General features: G+C 40.8%; 1 protein-coding gene across 3 annotated transcripts in view; it reads right to left on the bottom strand.

Annotated features, from left to right (window-relative positions):
• LOC119898078 (vacuolar protein sorting-associated protein 13B-like) overlaps positions 1 to 22,297 on the bottom strand; it is a 323,319-nt gene that overhangs the window by 64,624 nt on the left and 236,398 nt on the right. For all 3 annotated transcript variants that reach the window (XM_038712226.1, XM_038712228.1, XM_038712227.1), the window contains 4 exons: positions 19,489 to 19,884; positions 4,763 to 4,965; positions 3,208 to 3,421; positions 1,197 to 1,381 (listed from right to left, as the gene is read on the bottom strand). In XM_038712226.1, coding sequence (XP_038568154.1) covers positions 1,197 to 1,381; positions 3,208 to 3,421; positions 4,763 to 4,965; positions 19,489 to 19,884 — 998 coding nt within the window. The remainder of the gene's footprint in view (positions 1 to 1,196; positions 1,382 to 3,207; positions 3,422 to 4,762; positions 4,966 to 19,488; positions 19,885 to 22,297) is intronic.

The following is a 22,297-nucleotide window of genomic DNA, read 5'->3' as shown; positions in this document are numbered from 1 at the left end:
AGTGTCATTTATTTCAGGATAACGTAATAACATAACAAAAACTGTCAGGATTTACTAAATTAATCTCAAACCATTGTAATAATGTAATGTTGTAAGAATATCTGTGGTTTTATTACATAAAAGTGACAATCCTTCTTCTTAGCGTCTGCTTTTCAGTGTACTTTAGAAGACCTTTTGCTACATAGTACTGATTAAAAAACAAAGATAAAAACAGAAGATACGTTATATCTGACTAAACATACATAGCTAATTCAAGCTGTCAAACTTTATATTTGTAGGAAAAGAACAGGAACAATTTATTTGTTCAAGAACATGTCTGGGTTAAGCTTTACTGACAGGACGACAAAACAGACGTTGTGCATAAAATATTACCAGAAAATACTTTGCCTAAGTGCATGGTCAAAAAATAAGACTCACAGTAACTGTAGTCTTTTTCCAGGAAAAAAAGATGGAGGAGGATGCGAAAGAACGTGATTTTGGTTGCCTTCAAGGAAGCTAAGCTGGAGAGTGAGGTGGGGGATAGAAAGACGGAGGATGAGTGATAGGAGGAAAGTGGGATGTCCTGTCCCCTACTGAGGCCCTGTAGACTCAGTAGCTGTTACAGCCTGCCAAATTATAACCTCATCTGAGGCTGGAGACACCTGGCTATTCACACCAGAGCATGCAAGATGACTTTCACAGCTGTCTGACCATGTATTACATGTTTGGAGGGACAGCAGGGGTCTCTGTCATTCAATAACACATATGGAATGGGAGTTCTCATGACTCATGTCATGGGAATTATAATGGCACACAGCCCAACTCTAAGACAGTTTATTTCTCTTTCATTGCAGGTGCAAGCAGGGAGTAGTGAGAGAGATGTGTGGATTCTTTTCACAGTTTATGCCTCTTTCACCTTCTTTATAATAGCAGGACTCTAGCAGATCGCAACACATCCTGATTCAAGTGATGGATAAAACATGTGGTTCCTTTAAACATTACTACTCCTTGCTTTCTTGGAGTTTTCATATTTATTCAAATTATGCTGTGTGTTTATATTTGAGAAGGAGTGTCAGAATAATGGTAGAGATCGTGGAGTATAAACAGAAGAGAGAGCACCTGGAAGTTTGTTTACCACAAGCTGTGGTATGTGTTGGGAGTACGACATGTTAACATTTTTTCTAATCAAGAGGTATGTACAGTGTGTCGGTCTCTACCTGCAGGATGTCCCCCAGGTCGGCAGTGCTGATCTCAGGGTCCTCTGTGGTGTTGAAAGGGACAGGAGTTATCCTGACGAATGTAAGGACGCGGGGTTCAGGGTACCTCCACAGCATCACCCCTGGGCTGTCCTCCGTCTCGCTGTAAAACACCACCTCATGGGGTCCTGGCAGTCTTCGCGAAGCTGCAAGAAAAGACGAATTAACAAACATAACTTCACTTTAATCTGTTGATGATCTAAAAGCAAGGCTTATCCTGTGCTTTACAGGAAGATATAAAAGACAGAAAACATATGGTGAATAAGAAAATGAGGCCAGGAGAATAGTTGAAAGGAAACACAAAGTAGAGGAAGAAAAGATAAAGCATGACAGCTGACTGGAACCAGATAAACTGGAAGGAACCCGTGGATTTCATATTAGATACATTAGATTTTCTTAAAGTCTAAGATACTAGATAGATTAGTTTACTGTGCTACGCTCTTCTGGTATCATATCAACCCACCTAACCAAGAGACTGTTTAAAGACTTTTTCAGATACTTGTGAATGTGGATGCATGATAATGTATTATTCTTTTCACATTATGAAATTCAGCTTTTGTGGCAAATGCAAAAAAAACACAACAAAACATTTCTACAATAGAATCTGAAAAAAACAACATCTCCTAAAAGAGCACTGCTGATGTTTCCACTCTTCCAGAATGTTTGTATGCGTAAAAAGTCGTATATAAACAAAGTGGCTGAGTAAACATTTTTGCTATTGGGTAAACAGCCATTGATTGAACCATGCCAAGCACCTGCAAAAGCTGTGTACAGTGGATCTAAAGTCTGAGTGGTGTTTGACTTAAGTCGTGGCTGCTGTTTGGGATTTCAAGTCCTTTGGAAAAAAGTTTATTTGAAAAAAACAGTCAAGCAGAGAACTTCACTGCTTTGAGACTCTCTTTGCACAAAACACATTTCAGGGGGCAGTGAAATCTGTCTGTGGCTAATACTTCCCCTTAGGTGAAGCGGTGAATTTCCCACTTGAAGGTGGACAGCATATTGTTCTTTTGCAAACAGCGTGGATGAAAGCGAAGAAAGAAAAAACAGACACTTTCATGAGGTTTTGCTTTCATTCCAGTTAGCTTGAACTTAGAGAAAGTGACAGACAGGGACAGAGACTCTTTATACCCGTCTTTCCATCCATCTTTCATCTCCATCTCTGTCCATCAATCCCATCCATCCCTGTGTCAAGCCTGGGGGCCACTTGCTGTTCTCTGTGCTGTGGGACCTGGTTTTCTCTGACATGTTGCGGACAGATTGTGCTCTCTTTTCTAGTTCACTACTGTACGTTCTCCTGCTTCAGCCAGCATATTAAATGCATCAAAGACTGGTGGAACAGCGCAACAAACAAAGACTCAACCACAGCTGACAGAGTGGACGGCTGGTCTACAGCCAGAGAGAAGTTTGATCCTCTGTGTATAATGTTCCTATGTGTGTCTGTGTGTGTGCACGTGGAGGACAGCACACACAAAGCACAAAGAGGGGGAATAAACAGCATGTTACTCAGAGTGGAACCAGGCAGACATGTTCGATGAAACTACTTTCCACAGAGGGCTTTGATCTGACTTTGATTTAATGCGATGTGTATCTTAAGTGACATCTCACTTTGGCACAAAGTTTCTTTTTTTTAGTTAGTACAAACTCTGTAATATAAGTTAATGAATGATGGACCATGGATACTGTTCATCCCATGGATTCAGGGACCAGTGCTTCCCACTGCTCCATCCATAAACGTTTTTAAAAAAAAATCAGGAAAAATGCATGTGCAGGTAATAATATAATATATAATTTTATTTGGAGACCAGTATAATGCTGTTTAAAAAGCAGTTTTGTCTGTTTGCGACCACTGCTATGACTGCCTGCTGAACATTTATTGTTTCTCTGATAAATAAAAAAATCATCAATCATGTCACTTGGGATATGCCCCTTGTCATCTCTGCATGAGATCAGCATGCACTGTATAAAACTTCACCTGAGTCCTGGATGTACTGGAAATGCCCTGTACGTAGGTCATCTGAGCTGTGCTCTGTCCGAGGAGAGGGAGAGCCTGGAGAGGGAGGTGGCTGGGTGTGGCGGGCCTTGCCCTTGGAACAGCTATCAGCCGAATCTTTCTGGAGGTTTAGGTACACCTGTAGGTGCTCCTCCACCAGCTTCAGGCAGTTGAGATGTTCCTGACCCCAGAAGACCTGTTGAGATGGAAGCAAGGACGGTAAGATGGTTGTGAGAGAACAGCAAGTAAAGAATGTGGGATGAGGAACGAAAGAAGACAGAGGCAACACAGTGAAGTCAAGACGTAGCGTACAGAGATTGAATAAAAATGAGTGATACAGGTGAAGGAAAGAAACAAAGTTAAAAAAAAAAAAATGCTGTGATAAGAAAAAAGCCAGACAGTGACACAGACTCACAGCCGATGCATAAAAATACCTGTGTTGACCATTATTTAACATTCTTTTCCAAAACAGGAAGAGAAGCAGTCAGGGTTACTCTCGTCATCTACCCTTCACATTCTTTCTAACATTACCCAACACAACCTTACATGCTCCTTACTTACCCATGGCATTCCCCTTCCCGTGCACCATCACAGCGGGTCTGCCTGGGGTTTGGACTAAGAACCAGGAATCTCTGAGTCAAAAACTCTTCACACATGGAGCTGCCTGCCTGCTCGCCGCTACTCACTAACTTGCAAGGGTGGGTTATGACTAAACTCTAAAAACAGGAAAATTTGGGGATTTTTTTTCCTAAGGTTTTTGGAAAGAGAGCACGAGAAGAAGGAATCGGAAGGAATTCCAGTGGTTTTTGTACAGCACTTGATTAAAACACCACAAACGGCAATATTTACAGAGGGAAATGTATGGTTACGTATTAAGTGTTGAGTTGCGAGTCATGTTTCTGTTAATGGGCACGCAACAAAAGCATTAAGGGAACCATTGAAACTGGGGGAGGGGTAGGGGGTTCCCCCTGAATAAGTAATCTGGAATAATACATTAGTAATAATGCGTTCAGTTAGTCACATTGGAAAGGGCTTTTTCAGAGTGGACATTATGTAACTTCTCACAGGAAAAAATGCTCACGCAAGATAAACCCCACCACCCAAAAATAGCCTTATAATATTCCACCACTTAACCAGCAGATGTGACTCGAATCTACAGTGGCATCACAGCATGCAATTCCTGTCATCAGTTCAACTGCAAATAGGACAGAAGCCACAGCAGGGTTGAAAAGGAACAGTAAACTTAAGTGGAGTGTGATGAGCTCTGTGTGTGGGTGTCAGCTTATGAATACTGTAAAGGTTAATTTGGAAACCAAATGCCATTTAAACAGGCAGCAGAATCGCCCCGTGATTTGAGGCTATTCTACAACTGGAAGAGCCTGGTTCACAACCTCGGGTTAAAGTGTCCTTGAGCAAGACACTCAATTCTTAACCAGGTGAAGATGTGCTAATCAGACCCTGACTGATAATCTGTAGCTGTGCTGGGTGATAAATCTTGTGATTGAGGATGCGGAATTAATATCATGGGTATACAAACCTGCAGTAGTCCTCCCTTCATGTCCAGCAGCAGTTTAGGGGGGCCCGGCTCAGATCCAGGGCTGCCACTGTGCCGACACCACCGAGCCTCCAAAGAGGTGCTGCAGGAGAATGGCCCCAGCAGGAGACGGCTTCGGTCCTTCAGCCCTGTTCTCACCAGCATGTCTTGAAGCTCTAGCTGCACAGACGCAGCCTGAACTGCATCTACGAAGACAGAAGGACAGAACAATGAATGGCAGAGGGACAATGGAAGGTAAATGACGTCCAAAAAATCTTAGTGATACTCTCTCTACAAAGTGGTTTGGGGATAAGGTCACGAATTCACTGATTACACACTGGAAGAAAGAGGGTTTAAATAGATGGGAAAATGTCTAAAATAAATACTAGTTTCCAAGTGAAATACTGATATCTCTAATTAGGTATAAAAAAATACAGTTCACTGATACAAGTGCAGCTAAGCCAGATGAAACTGAAACACAAACAGTTCAACCTCAAAATTCAGTTGCACGAATGCTCTGTGTTTTAGTTCAAAGTCTGGCCATTTGATACTAAAGCAGCAAAACATTAGTACAATTATCAACCACATGACTGGCCTCCAAACTATCATCCTCATTAAATGTTACTAAAATAATCATTTGGCCATCTGAAAGAGAAGAGCATGAATTTCCCTGTTAAATAATTATGTGCATATTTTATATCCCTGCCTTTACTGACTTTTAAATTTTCAATATTTGGGTTTGAGGCTAAAAAGTACGATAATTGTGACTCCTGTGAGTCTCCTTGAACAGAGGAGTTCTGGGGTCATGGTTACACCAGTCTGAACATGTATAGATTCAAGTTCAAACTAGGGCTGAATAATTTGGGGAAAAAATCTAATCGCAATTGTTCTGCCAGATATTGTGATTATGATTCAATTTGCGATTTTTTTAATTGAAGTTTTTGCTAAAGTTCAATATTCACTGCCAGCCTGTTTTTGACGGAAGCCGCGTCAAGCTGCACAGAGAAATGACCCAGGCAGGAAGTTAGACACAGAATGGCACAGAGAATCTGGTAGATTTTCAAAAGAAAACACCCTTTGCAGGCTAAACGCTCCGCTGCTGAAACACTTCAGTGGGAGTTGACGCCGGACAAAACCACAGCTGCTGCCTGTGTCGGTTCAGCTAGCTCCGTGATCCCACGTTTTTCTGTAGTTTCATTTGTTGTTGTAAAATGTACACGCCCTGTGCTCGCTCTGATTGGTGAGTAGGACCGTAACAGGAGGCGCATGGAGCTTGTGATTGGTGAGAAGGTCCGTCACACAAACATGACAACAGAATGAGTTTGTCTCTGCGTGACTGTTTAAAACGGCCAGCTGCGCTGTATAATTAACCTACATTTTAATCGCTGTCTTCAAGATTAGCTAATCGCGTTCTTTCAAATCGCAATTTCGATTTGAAAACGATTAATCGTTCAGCCCTAGTTAAAACTCAGCATTTTTTTTTCGATTTGGTGAATTAAAAGGTTTAGCAGACGTGATGACAGTGAGAACACTGATGGGATCCAGACAAAGGAGCCAAACACCCACTCATCCTGAAAGAAGCAAGTAGCAAAAGCCCCAACTTAATAAGGACAGCCTTCTCTGTCCTTTCCATTAAAACAGTGATGTGTCACTGTGGTCACAGGCTGAACTTGGTCTTTTGGTCCCATTAATCAGTGGACTGAAATCCCTTCTACTACTCGTTGACATGGGAGGGCTGATCTGGTCAGTTAGAGCTACAGCAGCAACAGCCCATTTGGAAACCTCAACCCTAGATGACTAATAATGCCCTGGGAAGCGGCTCTTTAAACATGCCTTTTAACTCTAGAAATTCTCACTTAACTCTGCTTGGCTGTAAGTCTGGGAAAGTAGAAGAACGCAGTGACACACCTGTTTAAGTCCCTAACTATAACTTATGTATTACAGTTCCTATTATTTAATTATCTGACCTTTAAAATTTCAACAGTGGCACAGAATAAAGAGGGACTTTTGTTTGGTTGTCACATAGAAAACAGCAATAATGTAACAGTGATCTAAACACTGGTATCTCTAAAACACATCAAGGGATAACACCCAAAAGTTAAAGTTTATGACACGAGTAAACTAATGGTCAAAAAACAAGTCTACATCTTCATGTCTTAACTATTGCTTTGTTATTTCCTGAGGATGAACACCTTATACCACAGCTTCACAAATATGGCTTTCCCTATTTATATTTCAGGACTCTGAGGAAAGACTTTGACTCCATCGTGCTTGGGGTTCACTCGGGGTAAAACAGGAGTGATGGAAGAGATGGAAAGCCACATGAAGGGAGTGGGGGAGGAGGTGATGAATGAGGAGACAAACAGATATGGACATGGAGGGAGGGAGAGAGTGTGAGACACAGAACCAGAGAGTGAGCTATGATATGATGAAGATATGACACACAAGGAACATCTTATTCAACATTAGAGCCCAATAACACAATGGGGGTTCAAATGAAAGAGGGCTTCTCTCTCCCCTCATTCTGGGGGAAATATTATACCGGGATGACTCATTTCTCTCATTTGGCAGGTTTACCTGGTAATATCTTCTGGTGTTGCAGTGCAGAGAGAGCTGTTAGAGATTACTTACTGAACTGTGGACATTGGGTTTATTTTCATGGCTAGGATTTATTAGACAGCACAAGGGAACTCCCTGACTGGCTTGTTAAATGGAGAGTCTTTCATATACACACACACGTATAAATGAAGACACAATACATAACAGCACATACAGAAAAATAAAGCCAAACGCATACGAACATATGCATGTAAATTCAGACGCATAATCATGCACAGCCAGGTGAACAAGTGGAAACACACACACACACACACGCACACACGATGTGTATCAAAGCATTCTCTCCTGTCTCACCATGCGTCATTTAAAGCCCAGTTGACCGCAGCATCCTGGTGTTCAAGCCAGCAAAAGCAGCCAGCACTCTTAATAATCACCCTAATTGGGAGTGGTTTTAATGACTGGGGGAATCCCTTTCTTTCTTCATCTCTAACTCCATTCTTCCATCCACGCTGAATAATAGTCAGAGGCACATTTCACCAGGCTCTCTCCATCCCTGCTTTTGCCCTGTATGACCATATTACCGCTCTGTAGGTTTTTCTCCAGAGATGTGTCAGCAGACAGCCCAAAGACATTACACTGCAGAGCTGTGAAGTACTGCCATAAGCAGGGAGGAGCGGAGGGAATGTTAAGGGGAAAAAAAGAGCTGGGAAAGTATTAGAGGATGAGGCGGGCGGTACCTGTTTGTGAGTATGTAACATAGACCCTTTTTACTGGGGCACATGCCCCTGTATCCATGTGTTGTGCCCCAGTATTTAAATTGCCAAGACCCCTAGGCATCGTTTTTGGACGCAGGGCTCCACGGTCAAGTTAGCAACAATTGGCAACATCCGCAATGTCCAGTCAAGTTAGCAGCAGTATATTTGCAACGTCCAGTTACACTTTCAAAATAAAACTACTGGTTAATGTGAAACGGCACATTAACAATATGAAACTACGTGTCAGTGTTGATGGCGCATAGATAAGATGCTTGCCTTTGGTGTGAGACTTCCATTGTGTCCCTGAGCACAACAAGGTACCTTCTGTCCACAAGAAGAGAAAATAACTCCAAGAGAGTGACTTTTGGGAACAGCAGTCAGGTAAACTTGTGTTCTCTCCTCTGAAAGTCTGATGTGAGCAGTGCAGCTACAGTGAATCTCTCTCTGTCAGTCTTGCTAACCCAGATGGGCAGCACTTCTCGGTCTGTTTCTGTCTTGGTTGCTTGCCAGACTGTGACTGAACAATATTAAAGTGAAATAGAACTATTTATTATGTGTAATAAACGCAGACAATGATGTTTTTAAACTGCAGCACGGAAACAAAATAACCACATATGCGTGGGATTTACATTGAATATTAAATTGTTGATAAGCAGACTGGGATATATGGATGCACATCTCACAGTAAATAATAAGCATCACTCATTCAGTCAAGTTATATAAATAGTATTTTACCTTTGAAAATGTATCAAAGGAAACCTGGGGAACCATTTTGAAAGGGCCTGATGCAGCTCATAAAAAAATCTAGCTCTATAACAGGGGCTATGCTTAAATTTGTCAGTAAAGTAGATGCTGGATCATAAGCAAGTACTAACTAGCACAGACCCAGTCCAGATGACCAAGGTGGAATATAGGCAGCCTCAGCCAGTACCAGCACAGCCAGAGCTGTATTGCCAGCATCAGCCTTAACAGACTTTATGAGGACTGAGTTAGTGCACAGAGGTCCATTTATATCAGCAGTCCACTTTTCTAAATGAGGTTTTCAATCAGGCTTATTACAGAGACAGACTGTTTTAAAGGACTGCAGTGTCAGGTGTGACTGTGCAGCAATGGCTAATTGTTTACAAGGCTCACAAGTCAGGTAGGAGGGCCCCATAGCAGACTTTTTCTTAGGTGGTGACATATGGTATGTGTGCGCATTCTCCGTTCAAAGCCCTTTCTGACACGTCAGTGCCAACATTAATGGGCTAAGCAAGGGAAGCTGGTACGCCACATATCATGCACTTCAATCAAAACAAAATCAAAATCATAAATTTAAAAATTTATGTGGAGCTTTATGTCTAGCAGCGTCCCTGGTATGTAACATATTTACAAATGATGAGTAAAACTACAAAAAGCAAGAGACAATGGGAGACAGAGAGAATGGGAGAAAGAGAAAGAGCTTGAGATAAGAAATAAGAAGACCTTTCACGGAAACCATACAGAATAACATGGCAAGGGGATGAACAAGGATATTGTGTTAATGCCACGTTGAACTATGTGGTTGTCCCATATGGAAAGACATCCACACTCACTTACACACAAACACACACACAGACAGACAGAATGGACAGCTGTTGTTTTGGGGTATTTGAGGTAGCTACACTTTACACTTTTGGGGTTTAGAAAACTGTCTCAGATGAAGCTGATTGAAACGGATTCTTGCATATGAAAATGGCAATAGCACACACACCCACAGACAGACACACATTTTTATACTTTAGGTGTAACTGTGAGTTCATACTTTCACAATAACATAAATAGTAAATTATATACTTGCATATTTTCGTGTTTCCACCAGTTAGTCTTAATAAATGGAAAAGACAGAAGTGCCCTCCACACAAATTATGACTGCTAGTAACTGCAGAGCAGTACCTTCAAACACACTGTGTGTCTTCCTTATGTATCTGAGATATCACTGCAAAATACTCTGGATCTATGTACTGTATGTAGAGACACCATTTCAACAGAAACATACTCTACAGTAAAAACAGTCTATAACCTAGTGACAGCTGATGCATTGTCACCGAAGAAAGAAGCACCTTCTCTAAACACAAACAGGAAACACAGGAAACACACACAGGAAATAAACATGCAAATGTACAAATATTTTTCACAAACACCAAAAACTCATACACACTAGTACACACAGACAATGTATGTGATCAGTTTGAAGGTGTCAAAATTTAATCCAGGGGGTTTAGTCAATGTGTGATTGAGTGAGTTAAAATAATGCACCGACTGTGTGTCACATTGCTGTAAAAAATAATCCTGAATTAACTTTGATCACACAAACCTACATCCCATGATCTCAGAGTAGACTTGCCTGCAAACCAGTGCACACAAGCACATCTTCCTCAGGCTAACCTATGACACTCAAGGAACCAAGTGGGTGGTGGGGAACAGGGTGGACGGAAATCTTCCCAAAGTGAAATACATCTCTGGCAAACACTTGGGTAAGATTAGATAAGATTGGAGACAATGATTTACCGTGTCGGTTTCTCCCTGGCAGCCGTTATCTGACCACTGCCTTGCTGATTTATACCCCAGGACGTACTGGTATCAATTAGAGGAAACCTAAAGGAGTCATTACCTAACTAGCAGAGGCCCCCGAAGACTGTCTGGGATGGTAAGAGTAATAGAAGTAATATACTGTCACTCACCACAGAAATACACGATTCACTTACCACAAGACCACTATAGGACACTAGAGGAAACTGGTTTCATAGTTGGGGACGCTGTCGGCCAAAATGGCACAGTGCAGGGAGCTGTGCGTCATCCAAGCCGTTACACACAGTAACTGATGAGTGCTGACGTGTTACATATGGATTTAATGACAGCTCTAACGCATAAGCAAATTACGTATAGTAGATATGTGTCAATTTCTTAATATTCAACTCTAAGTGTGAAGATAGACTAAGATAATGCTGCAAGTAGAGAGTTCTTATTCCCACCATCAGAATTTTCACAGTATGCCATTCTGTTACCCAATGTACAATGACAAATTATCGGGTTTGAGGTCAAATTTAGACCATCTCATTTCATACAGCTTCAGGCTTTGTTTGGTTTTGGTTATTTTCAAATGTAATTTAATAAGAAATAGTTCTCTCTCTCTCTCTCTGGCTGCTCCAACAATCTGTGTCTGTGTGATACGTTGCAAGTAGGACATGCAGTGCCCAGCAGGGAAAGAGAAAGAAACAGCAAAACTAGCCCAGTGTTACGCGTTATATTATTACAACAGTCATTAATAGATAAAATGGATAAAGCACAGCTTTGTAAAAGGGATTCTTTTAAAAATGCCTACTGAATGAAGATTCTTTATTATAGAACCATATGACCTTAAATGAACTATGATTATGCTTGCATAAGGAAGTTGAGCATGATATTGACAAAATGTTAAGGCTGATGATTTCTGCTGCAATTGTAATTCATTACCACTGGACTGTATTGTACCTGTACTGTTTTGTAAACCACTTGTGTTTTGTTCTGGTTAGCCACAGTGCCCTAGTCTGTGGAGGTCAATATTTTGGCCGTTCCAAGGTCAGTTATTTTTATTTGTAAGAAAGATGAAACTGCATATAACGTTGGGTCAGTTTAGGTTAAAATTTGGCCCTTAGAGCTTGGCTCAGTTTCATGCCTGTTTTGACCTCTAGCTCTGTTTGTATCTAGATATTTATAATACACATGCTAGGAATTAGAGAAATAAATAATAATAACATTTCTTCGCAAATTAATATATTGAGATTTCACAAGAAAATATGTTAAGGTTTTAAGATCACATACTGAATTGAGCCCACTGTTGCTTCTTACATCTATAATCCTTATTTGTAGAGCACTTTTCAAAAACAAGTTACAAAGTGCTTTAACAAGTGTAAAGAATAATACAAAAAAAAGATACACACGGTAGGTAACTAGTTGGACTGATGTTGGAGAGTTTTATTTATTTTATTTTTAATATATATTTATTTTTTAACACACACACACACACACACACACACACACACACACACACACACACACTTTACACTGTTTTATTTATTTATTTTATAAACATTTTTTATATTTCTTTTTTTTCTCTTTTTTTAAAACACAAACACATTGTTCTTATGTTGTATATATGATACTTTGGCAATGTTGTTGTTACATGCCAATAAAGCTAACTGAAATTGAAATTTATATTGAATTGAGATGACAAGCAAGTCTTTGTGCTTGTACCAAGTAAAGCTAGTATTATACAGTATATGTACCAGAGGAATTGTAGATTAACCAATTAGTTGATTGAGTAAAGAATGATGGCCAACTGTTCTGATCCTTTTTATAAACTGTGAAGGTTATCTGCTTTTCTCAGATTTTATGTGACAGTGTTTTGAATATGTTAAGGTTTTGAAGTGAGGGTTGGACACAACAAGCAATCCGATGAGGTCACCTTGGACTTTAGGACATTTTGTGACATAAAACAATGAATCCAGAAAATAATTTTCAGACTGATACTGACTGCTAATTAAAGTATTGTTACTCGCGGCCCTAATAAGATGAACACCTGGAGTGTGGTTAGGTCAACTTGGCATGTTGACAGCCACCAATCTTTCACAAAATATATGCTTTTAACATTTAACAAAGACTATTGTTTAAAATGATCCAACTAACTGCTACATACATCTTTATCTTGACCCAGCAGCCACGACTGTATGCCAACAAATACCTTGTTGGACAGTCCCCCCCTCCCATACCCACCCCCATGCCTTCTCTGTGATATATTTCTCTTATTAATGCATCGAAAAATATTTATTAGTTGGGGTAACATGCCAAGTGACAGCAGGGTTGATTTCCAAATATAAATCTCTTTTAAGTTTGGCTTTTCTCAGATCTGCTTCTTCCCAACTACTGAAACAGAAAAAATATGATAAATGGAAAAGAGTGGCTTTCTTTCAGCAGAGTAAACAAACTGACATGATCGTAATTCAAAGATTGGCCAGGAAAACAAAATAAAATGAAGAAAAAATGAAGAGACATAAATAAATAATGGCTAGCATTCACTTTGTTTCACGAACAGAAGTTTTACTTTACAAGTGTGCTGGAGTAAATCACCGTGAAGAAACAGGGGGTCCACAGAGGCTGAGGAGAAAGCTTTGTGTGTGTGTGTATGTTGTTGTATGCATATGAAAACAACATCTGCACTAGTAACAGGGTCTGTTGATAAGTATGTGTGTGTGTTCTTAGGAAATCGGGGGCACTCTATGGGCAGTCTGACAGAGAGCCGAGAGATTAGGGAGGGTCTTGTTTCATGGACCTTAAGACATATGTTCTCTCTCTCTTGCCCACCTCCCTCCTCTCTTTCATTGAACTATAAATGCCCCCCTACCTTGGGGAGTGGTGAGCAATGGACGGAGGGAGGAATGCGAGGCTTCCACTTGCTTTTCATTAACACAGGATCTGGTAACACACCTCACTGTCAACCTAATCCCCTCTCTCTCCATCTTGTCCCCTGGCAGAGGGGGGCTGCCATGACCAGGTACAGAGCCCCAGATGTTCCACGGATGGGGGGGTGGATGATGGGGTGGATGATGGGGTCTTCACCCCGTTGCAGCTATGGATGTACGCTGATGACGACAGGGTGGGGTGGGTGTAATGGCATACACTGAAGAAACCCCTGTTACTGCTCACATATAGTAGTCTGCCTGTCTTCTGCTGTTCCCCTTCTGTCCTGTATTATATCTCCTTTCTTTCTCTACGTCTCCTTCTGCTTCTGTTCTGCCTCTATCCAACTTTGTTTTTTCTCACCTTTCCGTCCTACTTCAACTCATTAACCTATTTCCTTTCCTGTACCGTGTCCCCTTTCTGCCCAATCTGTATTTTTCTTTGTATCATGTTTTATTTCCTAGGACTTAGTTTAGCTAACTCCTCCCTCTCTCCTCTCACAGTTCTGTCACTATATCTCCATTGTTTCTCTCCCTCTGCCTCTCTCTCTCTTTCTCTCCATGACCCTCCTGTTTCCCTTCTTTCACAACTTTTCCCTTCCCTTGTCCACCCTCTCCTGTTTCTCCTTGCACAATGGCATCATCCTGAGGTCTGCTCAGGATGTGGCCCATCAATCTCTGCCTGCCACTGAGGACCAGCAAAGCAACAGCAGCATCAACAGTAGTGGTACATACTGTAGCGGTAGTAATACTACATTCTCCTGTCTTACATCTCTCATGTACAGTCTCTCCCAGGTGGGTCATTCCCGCTGACTTATTGTGGCAGCTCAAACGCTCAACCTAACAGAACGGGAATCCTAACCTTTATCTTCGTAAAATTCCAAGGTATCCGTTTTCTGAGGTACGTAGTGGACTGGAGAGGCCGGAGTGCTGAGTGATGGAGGCGGTGTAGCTAAGGCTAAAAGTCAGCAGATACATCTATTGTCACCAGCGATCAGTCAGCGTAATTGGAGACAGTTTGTCTCCTTTCGATGGCAACAAATCTGGAAACACTATGTGAAGAAGCCTCCAGGGAAAATAGCTCTGTATGTTGTGACAGAGATCTACAAGAGCGCTAAAGTTATCAAGAGAGGAAAAAAAGAAACAACTGGGTGAGACAAACATGTTATTCAGCAGGATAACTTTAAACATGTGCTTTATAATACCTTTTACATCATGTAAAAATACATCCTCTTTGTGGGCATTTAATGCCAAGTAAACTTTATAATCCTCCACTGGCAACATTTGCAGGTGTTACTCTACATGAAGTTTCAACATGCTCTCAGAGATGAGGAAAAGATATGAAATCTCAGGCCACATAAACCTCTCAGGTATTTCAGAGAGCACTCAAATATGATATATGAGGAGCTGAATGAAACTTTCTCTGCACATGATGACAGCATTAGTTTTATGGCAGTTATTATAATGTCTTGTTCAGAACAGACATACATGATGTTAAGTTTTTTGGGCCGTAACAACAAACAGTATTTCAGAGTTTGGAGTCAAACTGGGGATGACTGATCCAGTGGATGTCAATAAACACCAGTGATCCCAACATTTTATTTGTGTCCAGTCAAACTAATGTAATATCTTGAGAGCAGGGGTGGCTCTGTTTCAAGGTGCTGGTAATTGTGGGGAAAACAATATCCATGAAAAGACACTTCACTGCACACTAATCACTATTTGCTGTGTTTACTGTAAACAAATCAAAGAACTACTATCAACAAATCTTTTTTGAAAAGTATTACTATGTGTGTACGATTACTACAAATAGCTAAGTAATTTGAAAGCAAACTATGAGAGTGTGTTAGGGCCATTACAGAGCCGGGGAAGCAGGGTTATTTTCCTCTGGAATTTACAAGTAAAAAACTCGAATATTCTTTGAGATTATAAAATCATACATTTTTGAGAAAAAACATAGAAATTGTCTGAGATTAAAGTCACATATTTACCAGAATAAAACTCTGTAAATACTATTTTTCAGATTTGTTTTGTTGTTGAAGGCTCTGTGAAAAAGATGTTGCTTAAGCTACTTTTACAAACCAGTATTATGAGACAACTCCTTCTGTCCAAAAGCACAAAAAATTAACAGAGAACACCACACATTTATAAATGACTAAGGTGTGACAAATGCTTTCAAGTGGCCTTGTTGCAGTCCCTCATATCTGCCTATCATAACTGTCCGAAAGCTCCACCTCTTAGGTCTACACTGACTTTTGTCTTGTATTATTAATGACTAAAAAAAAACTTTCCAGTACTCTCTACTTTAATTTCTGGGAATATCCACATTTTTTCTCGTAAAGGTACACCCTTTTTCTCGTACTATTACCGCCCCCACGGCGCCATAATTTATTTATCTATAATGGTCCTAATTCGCAGTCATATGAGTGGGAGGGGATTAGCTTTCATATTAGTGTCTCTAAACTTTATTTCTTTTTCCATTGCACTGCACACACAGTTTCAACTGTGTTTATCAAAGTCAACACATCAAAGATGGATGAAAGCTGAAAAGCTGGTGAAAATCAGAGCAGGGCAGCAGCAATGAGTATTGTGTCACTGTGCAGTTATGCAGATCTGAGTAAACAAAGTGCAAATTGTTTGAGGTTTTAATTAAAATTTTCGACAATCATTTTATCTGAAGTAACTCTATACAACAACATCTGTCAAACAGATGCAGGCACTTAGAAAGCCCAGTTCCAGTTCTGTCTTTGTCCCTCTGTAAACCCAGTCAACGGGGGATGTGTTGCTCAGCGGGACTGAGGTACAAACCATCTACTCGCAGACGTGTTTCATGTTATATACTACATGTGACATGTAAGCCCCTTACTTATGTTTCCATCTGCTGTCCAATTTGGAAGACATACCAAAAAATAGCAAAAACAAACCAATGATCCCTGATCATCTGTTACAGCACGTCAGCTCACACCCAACGGCACAGAGAAACTGGAAGCGCTTTAATTTACATTAGCATTAGCAGTTCTGTTTGTCATAATGGAAACACTGTGATGCCTCCTGGATAATAGTCAGTGTTGATGAAGGCTGGGTTTGGTCCTAACACCAAAACAAACATCTCGCGCTCTCTCACACACACACGACCATATCTTTCTCTCTCAGGCTCTAATACACACACCCATGCAATCAAATACACACAGTCTTACAACAACTTTAGATCCAAGACTAACACAAACATCTCACTTTACAGTTTACTGAAAAACCCCGTTTTTGGCAGATTAGGGCTTTTCTAGCATGTGTAGAAAATAGAGAAATATTCCAAATAATACTAAAAAAGATACTGGTATTTGATTCCCAGCTTTTCCCAGTGTGAGTGAATGACAGAGTGTCAAATCTTCCAAAAAAGCTGAGACATCACACATTCTTCAACAAACCAGGGTGGAAAGTTTGACGAAGTGCTATGAAGTGAGATACCGATCAATAAATATATCAAGAACCTACAGATCTTTATATAGATCCATACATTCACTGACCGCAGTATTAGAAAGGATTTCTACTTAACTTCTTGTTACAACCAGCTGTTTAACTAAACACATTCCCGAAGGGAACATGTTACACTTCAGCTAAACTTGAATCGGAATGAAGATATGTGGGGTGCACTGGGTCGAGCTGTTTGGAGTTTGTCCACATTAATATTTGTTTGGTTACATAATGATATGAAACAGAACAATTTGTTCTCCACTACATTTTTATATTGGATATTTGGAACTATGTGTAATTGTACTTTATTTTCTAAAGGGCTTGGATTGGTTCCTGTTGGCTCACATGGTGAGCTTTGGGTACTAGACAAACAAAAGTACATTTAGTGTAGAGTATTACTAAGTCTTAAAATTGGTTTCTTTAAAAGATGATAAAATCTGCCAAACGGGGTGAAGTCATTACAGTTGTTTCCAATGTAGCTCCACCTGCTTCAATAATTTCTTTGAAACAAGTGGCAATATCTTGAAATATAGCAGAATAACATGAATCATGTCACTGGTTTGTGCATTTCCTTTTTCATATGAAGAAAAAAACAACAATGACTCATTTAAGGTCCAGGCTCTTGTTATTTTGGAGTGATCGAACATGGTTCATTTTCTGAGCTCAGAGAGGTCTTCGTAAGGGGTTGGAGAAAATAAAACTTTGACAGTGTAAAGCATCAAAGACCATACAACTAAGGCTTTGCTATATTATGAAACAATGCCTTCAAGTTCTACTTTCCCACTGAACTTCCCTGATCACATTGTAAAACTGAGGCGACAGCTCAGGCAATACAACATACATTTTTTGTTAGTTTGTAGAATTTACAACTAATAATTTACAGTTGAAATGAAGGACAACATAGGGTCTCTGATGTTTAGATAAACCATTCAGGGCTTAAAGCAAGAACAATTTGTGTGCCTGAAATGTGTTCGGGGGTTACAAGAATGAATGGAGGGTAGGGTGGTTCAAGAAATTAACCAAGTGCCAATCCGTTCTCATTCTCTACCAATTTCCTCTACCAAAGCTCCTCTCCAGTGTTTTTGGAGATGATCATCAACTGCGGTTGTGTTATCACTAGGTTTAATAACTTCAGTTTCCATTTTTCACCAAAAGAGCGCGTAACTTGAAGTGTTGACAACAACTGAACATGATTACCTAGGCTATGGCGACCCACCAGTGGAACGTCAGCCCTTTCCGGGTTTACACAACTGCTATGTTTTATGCAGTCTAATGTAGGTACTCACACGACATATCATTGAAAAGCTAAGCTTTACAATTCTAAGCCGAGGTTACGATTCAATTGAAGCAAACCTATTCAAGATACAATCACAACATGGACAGCAGTTGCATTTTTGTATGTTGGATGGTGGTTAGTGTCTAATTTGTTAATGCTAAGTAGGCTACTAACTATGATTCATGCAGAAGAATTCAACATTGCTGAAGTTTGCTGAAGAGCTTCAACCTTTTTTTAATGCCTGGCCACATCCAGGCTGTGATTGGTCAGTTCACAAAAAGTGACACAGACACGCAATTTTATGCACACGGCAGCATGACGGGCACCCAAGCTCCTTCCTGCTCTGTCTCCGCTAACAAAGATTAGCAGGAAGGCAAGAACGGGAACAGGTGAGCGTCACATAGTGCCCAGAGAACCTGATATGGACCGGCAGCTTGTGAGAAATGCCAGTACGCAAGAAAAGTCCTAGTACACCAAAGAATTAAGTGACTGTATTGATGTATTAAATACCGACAAAAATGGTTTCGTTATGTTGGCAAAAATCCAGACGACCCAATCCAGTAAAATATTTAGACCAAAAAGCATTATTGCTGTCGATAAATACCCATGGACTGCTGTTGCATCATTTTATATTAGCCTGCAGACATGTCTAATAATCCATGTATTCTCAAAACTAACTACAGGTCACATTTAAAAAAGCGTCTCCACACTGACCTTTTCATTGACATCTCATTTGACCCAGTAGGAACTTCCATGCTCTGTCCACAGCCTACAATAATATCCCTGGAGTCGGGATGTGCCAGTCCCCTTTCTTCAAGTATACACCTAACCACCAATTGTGCTGATGACTGGCCTTTCACGCACACACATTATGTGACAGTTAAATTTTTTTCTATTTTCCATAGACTTAATTATATACTGTTAAATATAAACACCCCGTGCCGGAGAACTTCAAGCCCTGACTATTACAATTGATATTGGCTGGCTCATCAGGACAACAGCCGCAAAGTATGTTTTTCATTTTGTTACTTCCTTTAGTGTTCTGTCAATTACAAATTAATTCAGCAAATTACAGAAGGTATGGTTTTATGTTTCTGCACCTGGGATGCAGTGCATCTGTGTTCCTTGTACTTCACATGTCTCTCCTCATTTAAGCTTAATGTTATTTTTGAGTTTCTGCAAAAAATTAAAAGGTGCTTGCCATTTACTCACCCTCTATCCTAGGCCCTGACTTCATGTTCAGACTTCCTGTCATGGCAGACACTGTTACTGTCAAGCTGGGCCTCATTGGATGGGTTTCTGTCTCCATGACCATAACAATCTGGGCAGTGTGCAGAGAGACCTTGTGGAAGGACAGCGCCAGGGCCCTGAGACTGCTGGCTTTACCCAGGGCTGAGGTCTGATGGTGCAGGTCTGAACGAGAAGGAAAGGCCCTGGGCAGTGTTTTCGCAGGGGAGGAATGAGGGGTGGAGGAAGCAGATGGTGGTTTACTGGAAGTATCCCATGTGTGGTTTGGTAGGACTTTCTTCAGGTAGGCTTTGGCCTGCTCCACCTTTGCCAGAGTGGGGTTGATTTTCAGAGGGCGCGATAGCTCCACATTCAGCTCAGCTGTAGAGAGAGAGAGAGAAATAATGAAAATGAGGGAAAGAAAAAGATGAGAGACAAGAAACTGTGCTTTCAACAGACCTTTACAAATAACACATGGACAGTTTCTAAGCAGTCTTTCCTAAAATTGGGGAGTAACTTTTGTGCTCATCCTGACTTATATTTATGAAGTGCTGAGTGAAAAAGAAATCAGGGCAGGAAGTACATACAGTAATCCTTTTGGGCAAGTAATAAAAACATGACTTTACTGATGAAAAAACAAATCTACCTCATGACAGAAGTACAGTTTACACATTTTCTCTGGATCCCTGATGTTCTGTGTGTTTTCCATTTGTATTTGTGAATGGTGAAATTCATGCTTTAATCTAAGAAATATTTTCAACACTTTATATTTAGCAATATAGTGACAGACTGTTTGTTCTTCCTCAGTGCTAAAGACGGCCCTCTTAAACTATTTAAAACTCAAGACCCAAATTGAATAAATTCATTGTTGGCTGGGGCCCTTGCTCTTTAAAACTCTTGTCATTGGAAACTAGCCATAAACTGGACACAATCCATTTGGGGTTTTTAGGAAAAGGCAGACTTCATCAGTGTCCCACTGAGCAAGATGCTGTCTAACCCATGGAATACAGAATGGTACCATGTCTCGTAGATCAAACTTTGAACTCTTTTCTTTCCTTCTAATCACTTAGCTTGCATGCAAGGACCTGTTAAAGAACAGCTGGGTTCAGTCTCAATCTCTTTCTCCCGGGCTTATATGCATATATATGTACACACACAATTACTGGCTGTCTCACTCTAATATCCTGACGTGACACTGCGGAAAAGCAGAAGAGAATCTTTTCTTCATGCCAGCCACATAAATCCAAGACTCCTCGGCTCTCTCCAGTTCTACCTCGCTCTTGCTCTCTGGTGCACTGCAGCCTTCAAACACTTGACTGGAATTTACAGAGACACATGAATTAACTCAATGCCGTTTTACACCACTTCCATTATCCCATTTTTCCACTTGGTCATGATGATGGGAGAGGGAAGCAGCCGAAAACAAGCGCAGCTGTTTTTCATGGTCTCATCAAGGCACCAGTGTTTAGAAGGTTTTTAAGGGTTTTAGGCCTCCCGTCTGTCTCCTTCCCAGGTAGGAGCAGTGGATGACATGAGCAGGAGCTCTGCCAAGTGAGGCAGGCAGGCGCACACACACACTCACACACACACACACACACACACACACACACACACACACACACACACACACACACACACACACACACACACACACACTCTCTGCCCTCAGGACTCTTTCTCACTTAATCCAGTGGAAGTGAGGCACATGGTCAAATGGAAGGATGGCTGGAGAGAGGAATTGGAGGAAAGATAGGTGGAATTTGCTGTGCAATGTAGCTTATCATTTCCACTTGACTTATCACCAGGAAACTTTCCAGTGGTGAAACAAACAGCCCCTATGCAGCTGTTCATCCAGGTTCATATGCTTCACTCCCCTCTTCTTTCACCCTTTCATTTTCTCCATCTGTTCCATGTAACCCATCCTTCTGCCTCCTTCTGAATCCTTTCTATCTTTTACTCTTCTTCCACCCCTCAATCTAATCAACCCCTCCCCCTCCTGTAATCACATAAAGCTGTCTCTGATCACCCAGTCAGGGCCAGCGACGGGGCCTTGCCTGGCCCTCCAAGCACAGGCAGACCTGGTCCTCATTATCAACTGTCCCTCTCTTCCCCTGCCCTGCAAACCCCATCATACCACAGCCAGCCAGTTCTGGTGTAACGGCAAGGGATGTATTACCAGTTAAATAAGAAACTTACCTGGCCTGAGTGAGCAGTGCTATGGATACAACTTGCTATAACCCCAAGGTTTTAATACTTAACCTACAATGATGACAATGATGCAGCAATGATTCCCTGCAAATTTGTGTTAACTGCACATCATGCAAGTAAGGGTATTAAAATTTCCCACAAAAAGATTTATGTTGTACTATTTTTACTGACAATATTTATGGTGAATGGGGGAAAAAGAATAGTATAGCATGCAGCTTATTTATGACTTCAATCATTATGCATTCCATATTGCTGTTCAGCTGACTGACACACTTTGAAATTTATGAATTCATTAACGAATAGACAGATCAGTTAACGGAAAATCTCTGTCACTTTACTCAGTCAAATGACAGCAGGATAGTGTGTCTGGATTATGAATTGTGGGAACTCGGAAAGAACGTTTCATGGAGGACACTGGAAAAGAACGGGTACACAGCATCTTTACAGCCTCCCCCAGGCTTTCTCCAACAACCGATGGAGCACATTTTTATTGCAGCGGAGTAATGTCAAAAGATGAATCTTTTGAAGGATTCAAATAAAATCCCATCACAGCATTATATGGCTTTAAGTCGAGTACATCTGTGTC

The sequence above is a fragment of the Micropterus salmoides genome, unplaced genomic scaffold, assembly GCF_014851395.1.
Source record: "Micropterus salmoides isolate LMB-PRFRI ecotype aquatic unplaced genomic scaffold, ASM1485139v1 Ms_hic_scaffold_11, whole genome shotgun sequence".
NCBI lineage: Eukaryota > Metazoa > Chordata > Actinopteri > Centrarchiformes > Centrarchidae > Micropterus > Micropterus salmoides.
Note: the sequence above shows the minus strand (reverse complement) of the source record. Positions and strands in the feature narration are given on the sequence as shown.